The sequence below is a fragment of the Scyliorhinus canicula genome, chromosome 25 (assembly GCF_902713615.1).
Source record: "Scyliorhinus canicula chromosome 25, sScyCan1.1, whole genome shotgun sequence".
NCBI classification, from domain to species: domain Eukaryota; kingdom Metazoa; phylum Chordata; class Chondrichthyes; order Carcharhiniformes; family Scyliorhinidae; genus Scyliorhinus; species Scyliorhinus canicula.
The window spans coordinates 4,496,288-4,509,846 of record NC_052170.1 but is presented as its reverse complement, the minus strand read 5'-3'; the positions used below and the strand labels follow the sequence as shown (position 1 = coordinate 4,509,846).

The following is a 13,559-nucleotide window of genomic DNA, read 5'->3' as shown; positions in this document are numbered from 1 at the left end:
GACTAAGATCTTGCTGATTTCCCAGGTTCAGAGACCAATGAGACTGTGGAGGAGTTTCAGTCGCAGTCCCAGATGCAAGTCTCTAACGCATTGAATAACGGTGAGTGCAGTGTCTGTGAAATCAATGTCATTGGAAGAGTTTCACCTGTAAAAGCTGAAGAATTAGGTTAGCCGCTAATTACTCAGTAACTCTAACAACTATTTATACTCTGTTATTGGGCTGCAATGCCAAGTCCATATTTATCACACGTCCTGAATTACCCCAAGGGTTTTGTGTGTCTTTAAATTTATTTTCAAACAACTGATTTAGGTCACTTCAGAGGATATTAACCTCGGATAAGTCTTGCTCAGGGTCACGTACCTGAGCAGCAGAGACTGACTGGCTTCTTACCGGTCATAACGTCTGGAAAATACCCCATTTAATTTAATAGATTGTCAAGGTGGGTCTTGAACTCAAACCTTGATTTGACTTTGAGACAAAACTCCGAAGTCCCATGATTGTAACCTCCCACAGTAATGGCAAAACATCTTTATGTCAGATAGCTTATTTGAACAGAAGACGGATGGGAACAAAAGATCAGAGGTTAGGGGGGATTAAAGACAAGGAGGAAGGAAATATAGAGAGCGTGTACTTGGAGGGCAGCAAGGGATTGGAGATTGGATACTGAGGAGACAGGTGTTCAATGACAGTGCGACAGCTTTCTGTAATCTCTCCAATTCCAACCTCCAACACGTCACCAATGTCTGTCACTCCACCACTGGGGGGGGGGGGGGGGGGGGTTCCTCTCCCAAATCTCCGGCTTGGGGGGGGGGGGGGGCTCCTCTCCCAAATCTCTGGCTTTGGTTAAAATTCTGTTATGAATTCTTTCCTGGGAGGTGAAGGCATTCATTCCCCCCCCCCCCCCAGATTGTAAATCACAGAAGCAAACATTAGGAGGTCATTTTTAAAAAAAATATTGGCTTGAAGACTAAGTCCATTTCTCACGTTTTAGTTTCACAGAAAGCAGATCTGGAGGACTTTGCGCAGCTTATTCAAGTTAAGGTGACAGAGATGGGGGCGTCAGGTGAGTGCGAGGTTGGATCAATTTAATGGCAATATCAGAAAGGCCGAGACGTGACTCAGGATCAGATATCACCAAGATATCACCATGATATCACCAAGATATCACCATGATATCACCAAGATATCACCAAGGTATCACCAAGATATCACCATGATATCACCAAGATATCACCATGATATCACCAAGATATCACCATGATATCACCAAGATATCACCATGATATCAGCATGATATCACCAAAATATCACCAAGATATCACCATATCACCAAGATATCACCATGATATCAGCATGATATCACCAAAATATCACCAAGATATCACCATATCACCAAGATATCACCATATCACCAAGATATCACCAAAATATCACCAAGGTATCACCAAGATATCACCAAGATATCACCATGATATCAGCATGATATCACCATATCACCATGATATCACCAAAATATCACCAAGATATCACCATATCACCAAGATATCACCATATCACCAAGATATCACCAAAATATCACCATGGTATTACCAAGATATCACCATGATATCACCAAGATATCACCAAAATATCACCAAGATATCACCATGATAGCACCAAGATATCACCAAAATATCACCATGGTATCACCAAGATATCACTAAGGTATCATCAAGATATTAGCAAGGATTCACCAAGATATCACCAGGATATCACCAACAAGGGCCGAAGGGCCTGTTCTGTGCTGTACTGTTCTCTGTTCTATATCACCAAGGTATCACTAAGTTATCACCAAGATATTACCAAGGATTCACCAAGATATCACCAAGATATCACAATTATGCCACAGGGATATCACCAAGATATCTGGGGGTAGGATGCATCACTAATCCATTCAATATATTTAATTACGCAACTGTCTTCTGAACAGTATCCAGAACTTGCCGCACCCCTAGCCAAGCTGTTCCTGTACAGCTACAACACTGGCATCTACCCGGCAATGAGGAAAATTGCCCAGGTTTGTGCTGTACACAAGAAACAGGACAAATCCAACCCAGCCAATTGCCGCCCTATCAGTCTACTCTCCATCATCAGCAAAGTGATGGAAGGAGTCATCAACAATGCTATCCAATGGCACTTAGTCAGCAACAATCTGCTCACGGACACTCAGTTTGGGTTCCGCCAGAGTCACTCAGCTCCTGACCTCATTACAGCCTTGGTTCAAACATGGACAAAAGAGCTGAATGCCAGAGGTGAGGTGAGTGACTGCCCTTAGACATCAAGGCAGCATTTGACCAGGTGTGGCATCAAGGAGCCCGAGCTAAACTGGAGGCAATGGGAATCAGGGGGAAAACTCTCTGCTGGTTGGAGTTATACCTGGCACAAAGGAAGATGGTTGTGGTGATTGGAGGTCATAGAATTATAGAATCCCTACAGTGCTGAAGGAGGCCATTTGGCCTATCGAGTCTGCACTGACCTCAGAAAGAGCACTTCGCCAAAGCCCACTCCCCCACCCTCTCCCAATAACCACTTCAAAGATACAGGGCGGAATTCTCCGCTGGGTCCAAAAATCACGGAGTCCGTCGTGAACTCGGCCGAGGTTCACGACGGCCTCGGAGCCCGCTCCCCGCACCTAATTCACCCCCACCCGGGGGGCTAGGAGCGGGCCCCCGTCTTTCCCGGCCGCGACCTCGTTGCGCCGGAAATGACGGCCGAACGGCGCTTCTCTGATGTCATCCGCGCATGCGCAGGTTGCCGGTTCCAACCCGCGCATGTAAGGATGACATCAGCGCGCAGACGGCACGAACCCGCGCATGCGCGGTGCCGTCTTTCTCCACCGCCGCCCGGCAAGACTTGATCTTGCCGGGCGGCGGAGGGGAAAGAGTGCGTCTGTTTTGGACACTGGCCCGACGATCGGTGGGCACCGATCGCGGGCCTGTCCCCTCCGGAGCACAGTCGCGGTGCTCCCGTCCCAATCGGGCCCCTAGATGCCCCAAACAGGCATCTGGCGCCCGTTTCACGAATGCAGCGACCAGGTGTAGTTGCTGCCGTGGTGAAACGGGCGTGAAGGGCCGGCCGCTCGGCCCATCGGGCTCAGAGAATCGCCGTTCGCCGTAAAAAACGGCGAGCGCCGATTTTTCCGAGGGGGGGGGGGAGAATCGCACCAGGGGGGCGTAAAAATGTCGGGAGGCCCTCCCACGGTTCTCCCACGCAGCGTGGGGAGCGGAGAATTCAGCCCACACATCTTTGAACCTTAAAAGGCAATGTAGCATGGCCAATCCACCTAACCTGCACATCTTTGGACTGTGATCAGGAACAGGAACACCCGGAGGAAATCCACACAGACATGGGGAGAAAGTGCAAACACCATACAGTCACCCAAGGTTGGAATTCACTCTCAGCACCATTCGTGACTCCTCCGATAATGAAGCAGTCCATGTGCAAATGCAGCAAGACCTGGACAATATCCAGGCTTGGGGCTGACAAGTGACAAGTTACATTCACGCCCACAGGTACCAGGCAATAACCATCTCCTACAACAGAGGATCTAACCACCGCCCCTTGACATTCAATGGCACTACCATCACTGAATCCCCCACAATCAACATCCTGGGGGTTACCATTGATCAGAAACTGAACTGGACCCAGCCATATAAATACTGTGGCTACCAGGGCAGGTCAAAGGCTAGGAATCCTGCGGTGAATAACTCACCCCCTGATCCCCCCAAAGCCTGTCCACCATCTACAAGGCCCAAGTCAGGAGTGTGATGGAATACTCCCCACTGGCCTGGATGAGCGCAGCTCCAACAACACTCAAGAAGCTCGACACCATCCAGGACAAAGCAGCCCGTTTGATTGCTCCTCCTTCCACAAACATTCAAACCCTCCACCACTGACGCACAGTAGCAGCCGTGTGTACCATCTACAAGATGCACTGCAGTAACTCACCAAGGTTCCGTTAGGGCAGCACGGTAGCACAGTGGTTAGCACAGTTGCTTCACAGCTCCAGGGTCCCAGGTTCGATTCCCGGCTTGGGTCACTGTCTGTGTGGAGTCTGCACGTTCTCCCCGTGTGTGCGTGGGTTTCCTCCGGGTGCTCCGGTTTCCTCCCACAGTCCAAAGACGTGCGGGTTAGGTGTATTGACCACACTAAAATTGCCCTTAGCGTCCAGAAAGGTTGGGTGGGGTTACTGGGTAATGGGGATAGGGTGGGGGTGTGGATTTAGGTGGGGTGCTCTTTCCAAGGGCCAGTGCAGACTCAATGGGCCAAATGGCCTCCTTCTGCACTGTAAATTCTATGAAATTCAATGATTCCTTAGGCAGCACCTTCCAAACCCACGACCACTACCACCTAGAAGGACAAGAGCAGCAGATACCTGGGAACCCCACCACCTGGAGGTTCCCCTCCAAGTCACACACCACCCTGACTGGGAAATATATCGGCCGTTCCTTCACTGTCGCTGGGTCAAAATCCTGGAGCTCCCTCCCTAACAGCACGGTGGGTGTACCTACACCTCAGGGACTACAGCGGGTGCAAGAAGGCGGCTCACCCTCACCTTCTCAAGGGGCAATTAGGGATGGGCAACAAATGCTGGGCTACCCAGCGAAGCCCACATCGCACAAAATGAATTATAAAAGATTCAATCCTACCTTCACACATTCTAATCTTCAATCCTTCAACTGATTTCTGACAATCTTCCAAATGCGAGGCAGGGGTTGGATAGAGAGTCTTTGGCCCGATTCGAGACATCAGCCTCGGGCAACCCAAGTGCATTTAATTTATTGTTTCACGGCGAGCATGGATTGTGGGCTAATGCCCTGCAGGTGGCAGCAGATCTCAATCCTCGCCCCCAACCACTTGCAGGAAAGATGATTGTCAGGAGAGAGAGAGAGAGAGCGAGAGAGAGAGAGAGAGAGCGAGAGAGAGAGAGAGAGCGAGAGAGAGCGAGAGCGAGAGAGAGAGAGAGAGAGAGCGAGAGAGAGAGAGAGCGAGAGAGAGAGCGAGAGCGAGAGAGAGTGATTGATTTATTATCACATATACCGAAGTACCATGAAACGTATTTTTCTGCGGCCGAGGGAACGTACACAGTACGAACATAATAGACAAAAAGAATCGAGCAAGAGGGAGAGAGAGCGAGAGAAAGAGAGAGAAATGCAACAAAGACAGAGAAAAGCCTTAACAGTGTCCTCAAAAACCACCACTTGTAAAAGCACACAACCCCTGACAGCAGGATCTGCGTTTGAATCTGGAGGTGTGTGTGTGTGTCTCGTGAACAAGGCTGCCATCTTTTAAAATTCTCAGACGGAATGTGGCCGTCGCTGGCTGGGTCAGCATTTCTTGCCCATCCCTAATTGCCCTCGAGCTGACATCACAGAGGGTGGTTCAGAGTCCACGACGCCGCCGTTGGGTCTGAAATCACACGTCGGCCAGATCGGGTAAAGAGGGCAGATTTCCTTCCCTCAAGGGCATGGGTTGACCCCAGGTGAGTTTTTATAACCATTTCATGGTCACCATTACTGAGATTATCCCGGCAGTGTTTAAATAAATGACTAATAACAATAAAACAAAACAAATCACTCCAGCCCTCCCCCGTCATCGCCGCCTCTCCCCCCATATGCTCCTTTTGCCCATACCATGCCAACCTTTGTGAACTTAATGCTCCCTCTCCCCACCCTATTCCCCCATACCTGCTATGCCAACATAGTGCCAAGTTATGCCAACCCCTGTTTTCCACCCATCACCCTTTGATCTTAACCCCTCCAAGCCAATACACCTAGTCCCCTTGGACATTTCATTGACAGCTTTGACATTCCCTGGATAACCTTGATAAGTTTGACACTTCCTGAATGGCTCTGACAGATTTGATGGGTGGACTACCCCTTAACAGTTCCTTGACAGCTGGATGTTTCCTTGACAGCTGGGCAGTTCCTGGGCTGCTGGACAGTTCCTGGACAGCTGGACACTTCTTTGACAGCTTGACAGTTCCAAAATGCTTGTGCGTAAAAAGTGCATAATTGTGTTCATTATTGACAACCCCGAAACGTGTTTAAGCTCTCCCAAAGGGGTACCCCGACTATCCATAAGAATTCAGAAAATTCAGACCTCTTCTTACCTGTTTCAATCTGTATACTCCCGTTTCCACACTCCTGTCCTTCCAAAATTCCACTTCAGTAGAGGCAGCTAGTGATGTAAATGGCTGGCTGCCTCTGCAAATCGAACATGCGTGAACCCTGGTCCAACTCCAGTCCCCGGTCAATATAGGAAATGTCAGGTGCAGAGCAAGACTTCAGATTTTCAGCCATTTCCAAGATTTTCGCCATGTCGGAGAGACTCACCATTGGGCGAAAATCCAGGCCTTAGTGTTTGTGCTTGTATTTAAATATTGTGTATGTGAGTGTGTCTGTGTATTAGTGTGTGTGCGGGTGTATTAGTGGGTGTGTGTGTGTGTGTGGGTGTGTGTATCGGTGTATGTTTGTGTGTGTATGTATATTGGTGTATGTGAGTGTGTCTGTGTATTAGTGTGTGTGCGGGTGTATTAGTGGGTGTGGGTGTGTGTGTGGGTGTGTATATCGGTGTATCTTTGTGTGTGTATGTATATTGGTGTATGTGAGTGTGTCTGTGTATTAGTGTGTGTGCGGGTCTATTAGTGGGTGTGTGTGTGTGTGTGGGTGTGTATATCGGTGTATCTTTGTGTGTGTATGTATATTGGTGTATGTGAGTGTGTCTGTGTATTAGTGTGTGTGCGGGTGTATTAGTGGGTGTGGGTGTGTGTGTGGGTGTGTGTGTGGGTGTGTGTATTGGTGTATGTTTGTGTGTGTGTGTATATTGGTGTATGTGAGTGTGTCTGTGTATTAGTGTGTGTGCGGGTGCGTATTGGTGTAGGTTTGTGTGTGTATGTTTCTGTAGGGGATAGAGAATTAGTGTTTGCATGTTAGAGCACGTATTTTTGGGTGTGCCTGAGAGTGTGAGTGTGCAGGTGAGTGTCTGACTGTGTGTGTGAGAGTATGTCTGTGTATGTGTCTGTGTGTATGTGCGTGAGTGCGAGTGTGTTTGTGAGAATTTGAGTGTGTTATAGTGTGTACGTTCGCATGATTGTGAGTGAGTGTGTGTGTCTTTAGGGATAGTGTTTGTCAATATGTGTGTGTATGTTGCTGTGTATGCACATGTTAGTGTGTGTATGTCCGAGTGTGACAGTGTCTATCAATCCTTATGATCTACTCTCTATTTCCCCTTGCTGATCAGTTATGGCAGAGCTTTCGAAGAAGATTACTTCCTTGAAAGACACAATAACCAAAAAACTGGAAACATTCCAAAGACCTGGTAAGTTATCTGAAGATTAGTGCATTTAAATAAAGTCTGTTGATCTAAACCAGAGTGATTAAATAATAATCTGTCTGGTTGAATGGGTGTGAGGGAAGCACGTTCATTCGAGTGAACCCCTCTGGGCCCTCTTCACAATTTGACGCCTTTCCTTGTGAGTTAGCTGGGGTTCATGGGTAACCCTCTTGCCTTTGAGTTGGAAGGTTCTGGGTTCAGACTCTGCTCCAGGATTTGTGTTTGGGTTCTGGCAGTCCACCCGTGAAATTTCTGGACACGCCAGGCCTGCTCTGGTTGGGGCAAGTGAGTTCCAAAGTGGACTGACGACGAGAAGGGCCGCCTCGCCCCACAACCAGCCCCCATTGTCCCCTTGATGTTACGATCACAGCTGGTGTTACTACTGGGCATGTCAGATCCAAGGGTGGAACTAGTTCAGATAGATTCTGTTGTAGCAATAACAGAGATTGCAAGCAGTTCGCAAATCTTAAATCTTGCCCAAATAAATATTGAGACATTGACAAAAGAGATCACCGAATGAACAACTTATTATAACCACTTAAAGATGAAGCAAAATGTGGTGTGTCGGAAGACCCGGGAGTTCAGGGGGCGAGAGAGGCTGATATTTTGGCCTTTGCCTCCCTGGTAGCCTGGAGACGGATCTTATTGGTGTGGAGGGACTCGGAGCCCCTAAAAGCAGGGATATGGGTTAGCGACATGGCCGAGTTTCTCAGGCATGAGAACACCAAGTTCACCCTGAGAGCATCAATGTTAGGGTTCACCCGGAGGTGGCAGCCGTTGATCGACTTCTTTGGGGAAAATTAAGCTGTCAGCAGATACAAAAAATGCGGAGGGTTAAGGGAGGTAGGGAGGGATGGTTGAGGCAGGATTAGTAAGTGAGGGAGAGGGACTGGGGAACTTTTATGTCAGCCATGTTGGCTGGGTGTGGTTGTTGGTTGGGTGGGTGTTAGTTATTTTGTTGTTTTTTACACTTGAAATTGTTGTTAAAAATTTTATAAATGCCTTAATAAAATGTTTTTTAAAAAAAGATGAAGCAAAATGGACAACTCACTTCAGTTGTCAAATCAGAGCCTCTGATAGTCTTCATTGAGCTCCGCTAATATCAAAGCATACATAAGAACATAAGAACTAGGAGCAGGAGTAGGCCATCTGGCCCCTCGGGGCTGCTCCGCCATTCAATGAGATCATGGCTGATCTTTTGTGGACTCAGCTCCACTTTCCGGCCCGAACACCATAACCCTTAATCCCTTTATTCTTCAAAAAACTAACTATCTTTACCTTAAAAACATTTAATGAAGGAGCCTCAACTGCTTCACTGGGCAAGGAATTCCATAGATTCACAACCCTTTGGGTGAAGAAGTTCCTCCTAAACTCAGTCCTAAATCTGCTTCCCCTTGTTTTGAGGCTATGTCCCCTAGTTCTGCTGTTCTGCTCATTGTACATAATGAGAGTCGGGCATGGTGGCTATTGGGGAAGTGCCAGAAATGTGCAAGAGGTCAGAATTGGAGGGAAATTATTAATAGTTTGGAACAATGTGGAACCCATCTAATACTTCAAAACTGTGGTTGACTGAAATTCGCTTCTGCTGCATTGCGTTAGTTTGATAAAATGTATGACTTGGCCTCTCAGTGTTCCAGGTAAACGTTAAATGTTTTTCAGAGTGCCAGAACCTTCAATGTCCTCTCAAATGGATATCATTCAATGGGAGCTGTTACTTCTTCTCAACTGTCAAAGCAACATGGAGCTCGAGCAAGATGTACTGTACCATCCAAACGTCCAATCTTCTCGTCATTAATACCATTGAAGAGCAGGTGAATTTAAGTGTACACGGCGAGCGCTGTTTCAATTGTCTGTTTGAGGTTGGGTTGCCGAGATTTTCCAGACCTGAATCAGGCTGCTAACTGTTAGGCAAAGATGGTAACGATTACAGAATCAAGGCAGGTGGGCGGGCTCAAGGTGCACACCAGTTGTTATCTGATTGAATGGCGGAACATGCTTGAGGGGCTGAATGGCCTCCTCCTGTCCCTATCCAAGCTATGGCTGTGGCAACAAAGTGGATGAGATGCGGATAGTGTGGTGTTGGCAGAATGTGGGGGTTGAAAGGAGTTGGTCAGAGTGAGGGAGGGTCCTGAGGAATGGGATATTGGAGATGAGCAGAATGATGGCAGAAGAGAGTTTCCTCGGATGGTGATGTCCAGCACGAGGGGACATAGCTTTAAATTGAGGGGAGATAGATATAGGACAGATGTCAGAGTTAGGTTCTTTACTCAGAGAGTAGTGTTGGTCGTTCTAAGTTAGTGTGTTTAACACTCCTCCAATAGAGGCAGTGTGCTTAACACTCATTTGGCTCTGTTTCTTATTTCTATGCTCTGGAGTCGCCAGGTGCCGTAAGAGACACCGTCACAAGTGCTAAGGTCAAGTTCAAGTCAATAAAGTCATACACCGATTAGTAAGTCCAAAACAATTAGAGTTTATTATAGCAATTATAATAAATACTCATGCACATGCTAAAAGACTAATACTTATCTAAGTAGGAACAAGCAAGGTCAGGGGACAAGGCCTTTGTTCCTTTCTGGTCTGCAACTTCTGTTCGCTAATAGTCGGCAAGAGTACAAGCAATGCCTGGGTCACGTAGCGATCGTCGTTTTGGTACTTACTAATAGATGGCTGTTGCTCAACGGCCGGTGATGAAAGACAGGATCTGGAGGCTGGAGTCGGAGGCCGGAGACAGGATGCAACAGGCAGAACCATGTGCGGGACCTTCTTTTTATAGGTCCCCAGAGGTCCGTGCCCCTTGGGGTGGGCTCTCTCACCTACTGGGGATCGATTGGGTCTTTCCCAATCAATATGATTCGAACCCCCCTATCCTAGGGTCGTTCCTTGATGGCTGGGACGGTTCCTAGGGCTCATTGTTCTGGTTTCTCTGGCGCCATCCTGGCTGGGTAGCTATAGAAAAGTATCAATCGATACTTAATTGTATCTATTGTATCTGGGACTGTCCCGGTATCACCTCATGAGTATGCAGATCGTTTTCCCATTAACATCGCTGCCTGGACTCTGCAGCTGTGGGGAAACCGGTTTTTACGAGTGTCTCACTGTTGAAAGCTTCTGCAAGCTGTTTGTCCTGGACTATGTCCGTTTTTCCCTACAGTCTTTGCAGTTCTCCATTTTGTATACTGGTGTCCATTTTAGATGGCTACACTCCCTCCTTGTGATCCTCACGAGAAATTGTGAAGGATCACCTATGCAGGGCCGGCTTAAGGCACCGGCAACTCGGGCAGTCGCCCGGGGCGCCATGTGCTTGGGGGCGCCAGAGACTCGGGTCCCGCGCATGCGCAGTTGGGCCGGTGCCAACCAGCGCATGCGCGGTGGCCGCCCTCCCCCAGAGCGGCCCCCCGCTCGGTCCGCCCCCCCCCTCGGGTCCCCCCCGCCCCGCCCCCGCTCGGTCCGCCCCCCCGGCTCGATCCGCCCCGCCCCGCCCCCGCTCGGTCCGCCCCCCCCCCCTCGGTCCGCCCCTCCCCCCGGGTCCGCCCCCCCTCGGCCCCACCCCCCTCCCCCCTCTCGGCCCCGCCCCCCCTCTCGGCCCCACCCCCCCTCTCGCCCCCCCCCCCCCCAAGGGCGCCGAAGTTTAGCTTGCCCGGGGCGCCAGCAACCCTAGGGCCGGCGCTGCACCTATGTACGGTTCCTCTATGTTCCTTTGAGTTCCTTTTTGGGTTCCCTGACCTTAGCAAGTTCCTGGGCGTCTACTCTGTCCTTAACTATGGCAAAAAATTTTAGCTCACATTTTCTACTTGGCGCTATGTCAAAGGGGACATGCATTACCAATAATCAGGAACCTCTACCTATCACAATTACTACTCTCATCTTACTTTAAACATTTCATCACAGTCTAAAGCCTTATCCATTCACACCACAGTACATCTCGCTTTCTGACTCGGCAGTCAAGTTCAGAACCATATAATACATTCGTGTCATTTTTTTTTATTTACAGAGCGCTATAAATACATTTCTTATGCATCAAGGGGTTGGGGGGATTGGTGGAAACCGAAAATAGGGGATTGAGCTCCGTAAATGGTTGAGGGGCAGGAGCGGGAGGCTCTCCTTTTCCATTTCCTCAACCTGAGGGTCTGTACTATGATGCAGAGAATTGCAATCGCCAACAGTGATTCAATCACATACGACATCGAGTACCAGGTCATGAATTTGGTGCACCAGGTCTGAACCTCACTGATCATTGCTGAGCATGGAGAAGTCGGTGTGTGGGAAACATTAACGGCGGGGGTCATGGGGGAAACATGGTATGCTTCTACAGGCAAAAATACAACAATATTTAATATATATAGGTAGGCTTCCATCATGGTCTTCTTTGTTCTCTTCCTTCTCTTCCTTTGTATGGCCGATCTTGCCGTGAACCCTCCTTCGACTGTTCGAAAGCTATGGGATCAAGCACAGTATCTGTCAATACACAGTTTAATATCTGTATTGCTAGTGTATCTGTCCTCTCATTCCAATTGACCCTTAAATGAATGGCCAAGTCACACCCTGTGACTCCCCCTCATTTTTATTTTTTCAAATGCGAATTTAAGACCAGATATACACCTAACAACTTTACCACTGCGAGCCGTCTCGCAGGCTTTGCGATTTACCATCCGAATGTTCCTGGATGTAAATACAGTAGTCCCCCGTTATACCGCGCTCCGCAATACCGCGGTTCGCGATATACCGCGGGGGGGCTTATGGACCCCAACTGTCAGTTGTGTCAATTTCAGCGGCCGGCTCACTTTGATCCGGAGAGGGAAGCTGCTCTCTCACTGAAACAATCAGCCGGCCGCTGAAATTGACACTGCCCGCTGCTCTCTCCCTCCAATCCAACTTTTAAGTTTTAATGTTTCTGATTGGAGGGAGAGAGCAGCCGGCAGTGTCAATTTCAGCGGCCGGCTGATTGCTTCAGTGAGAGAGCAGCTTCCCTCTCTGGATCAAAGTGAGCCGTCCGCTGAAATTGACTCTGCCGGCTGCTCTCTCCCTCCAATCAGAAACATTAAAACTTAAAAGTTGGATTGGAGAGAGAGAGCAGCCGGCAGTGTCAATTTCAGCGGCCGGCTGATTGTTTCAGTGAGAGCAGCTTCCCTCTCCGGATCAAAGTGAGCCGGCCGCTGAAATTGACACTGTTTTAATTGGATCCACGATGGGGGTTTTAAATTTATTTAAAAATCTATGCTAGCGCTTCCCATTGTGAGTCTACGGGGGTCTGACCTCTCCCCCCGCCCCCCGTAGACTCACAATGGGAAGCGCTAGCATAGATTTTAAAATAAATTTAAAACCCCCATCATGGATATCCGCGGCTCGGATACAACGCGGGTGGCTGTCTTGGACCCCAACACCCGCGTTATAAAGGGGGACTACTGTAGCATGTGGGATGGCTGCCGAAGGGCTACCTAAAGAAAAATGAAACCAAATTTTGAACGAAAAGGTCGAATGAGTTGCGTATGGGCCGCTACGGGTAAGATTTGAATGGGATCCCCGGGTAAGGCGTGCTGTGCCGTACCCGAGCTTGGCTGACCAAAGGGGGGTTCTCAGACAGGGCGGGTCCTCAATGCCGTTTCTCCACTGCCTGAGCAACCTGAAATGAACGGGTATGAATGTATTCATCGTGGGATTGCAGCCTCTATTCACAGAATAGAGGGGCATCTGAAAAACAAGGGAGGAGCCAAGATGCTCCAACATCTGAAAACAGAAGACAAGTTGTGAACCGTGCCGGTTCACCAGAGGATATTTAACTGAAGTTCTCAGAAGTTTCTGCGGACAAGCTAACGTGCGTGCGAGGCGGTCACAAGCTTTTCAGCTGAAAAGACTGTGATCTGATCTCCAATCAAACCCTTAATATATCATCAACAAACAAAACATAAACAAACAAAACATACGTGCAGGTTCCATCAGAAAGGATTTCGCTTCCCTCAAGCGGTTCCTCTTTTACATCATCTGGACACCTCACTTCTCCTCTCTCTCTGTGAACAGGGTCACAAAGGGGTTACCGTATCGGGAGTCAGACATCACGTCTTTCTCTTCTCCCGGATCCCACACTCTTGTATGGATCAGGCATGCGATCTGTGCGTTATGTGACCGGGGGTCACTCTCATCATTGCGGACAAGTCTCCATGAATTGTCCTTGTGCCAAAATGTGGTG

The 13,559-nt window shown here is 48.7% G+C and overlaps 1 protein-coding gene across 1 annotated transcript in view; it reads left to right on the top strand.

Annotated features, from left to right (window-relative positions):
- Positions 1 to 13,559, top strand: part of LOC119956998 — a 60,326-nt gene that overhangs the window by 30,865 nt on the left and 15,902 nt on the right. Inside the window, exons 10-13 of the mRNA XM_038784582.1 lie at positions 26 to 100; positions 993 to 1,064; positions 7,283 to 7,360; positions 9,035 to 9,186. Coding sequence (XP_038640510.1) covers positions 26 to 100; positions 993 to 1,064; positions 7,283 to 7,360; positions 9,035 to 9,186 — 377 coding nt within the window. The remainder of the gene's footprint in view (positions 1 to 25; positions 101 to 992; positions 1,065 to 7,282; positions 7,361 to 9,034; positions 9,187 to 13,559) is intronic.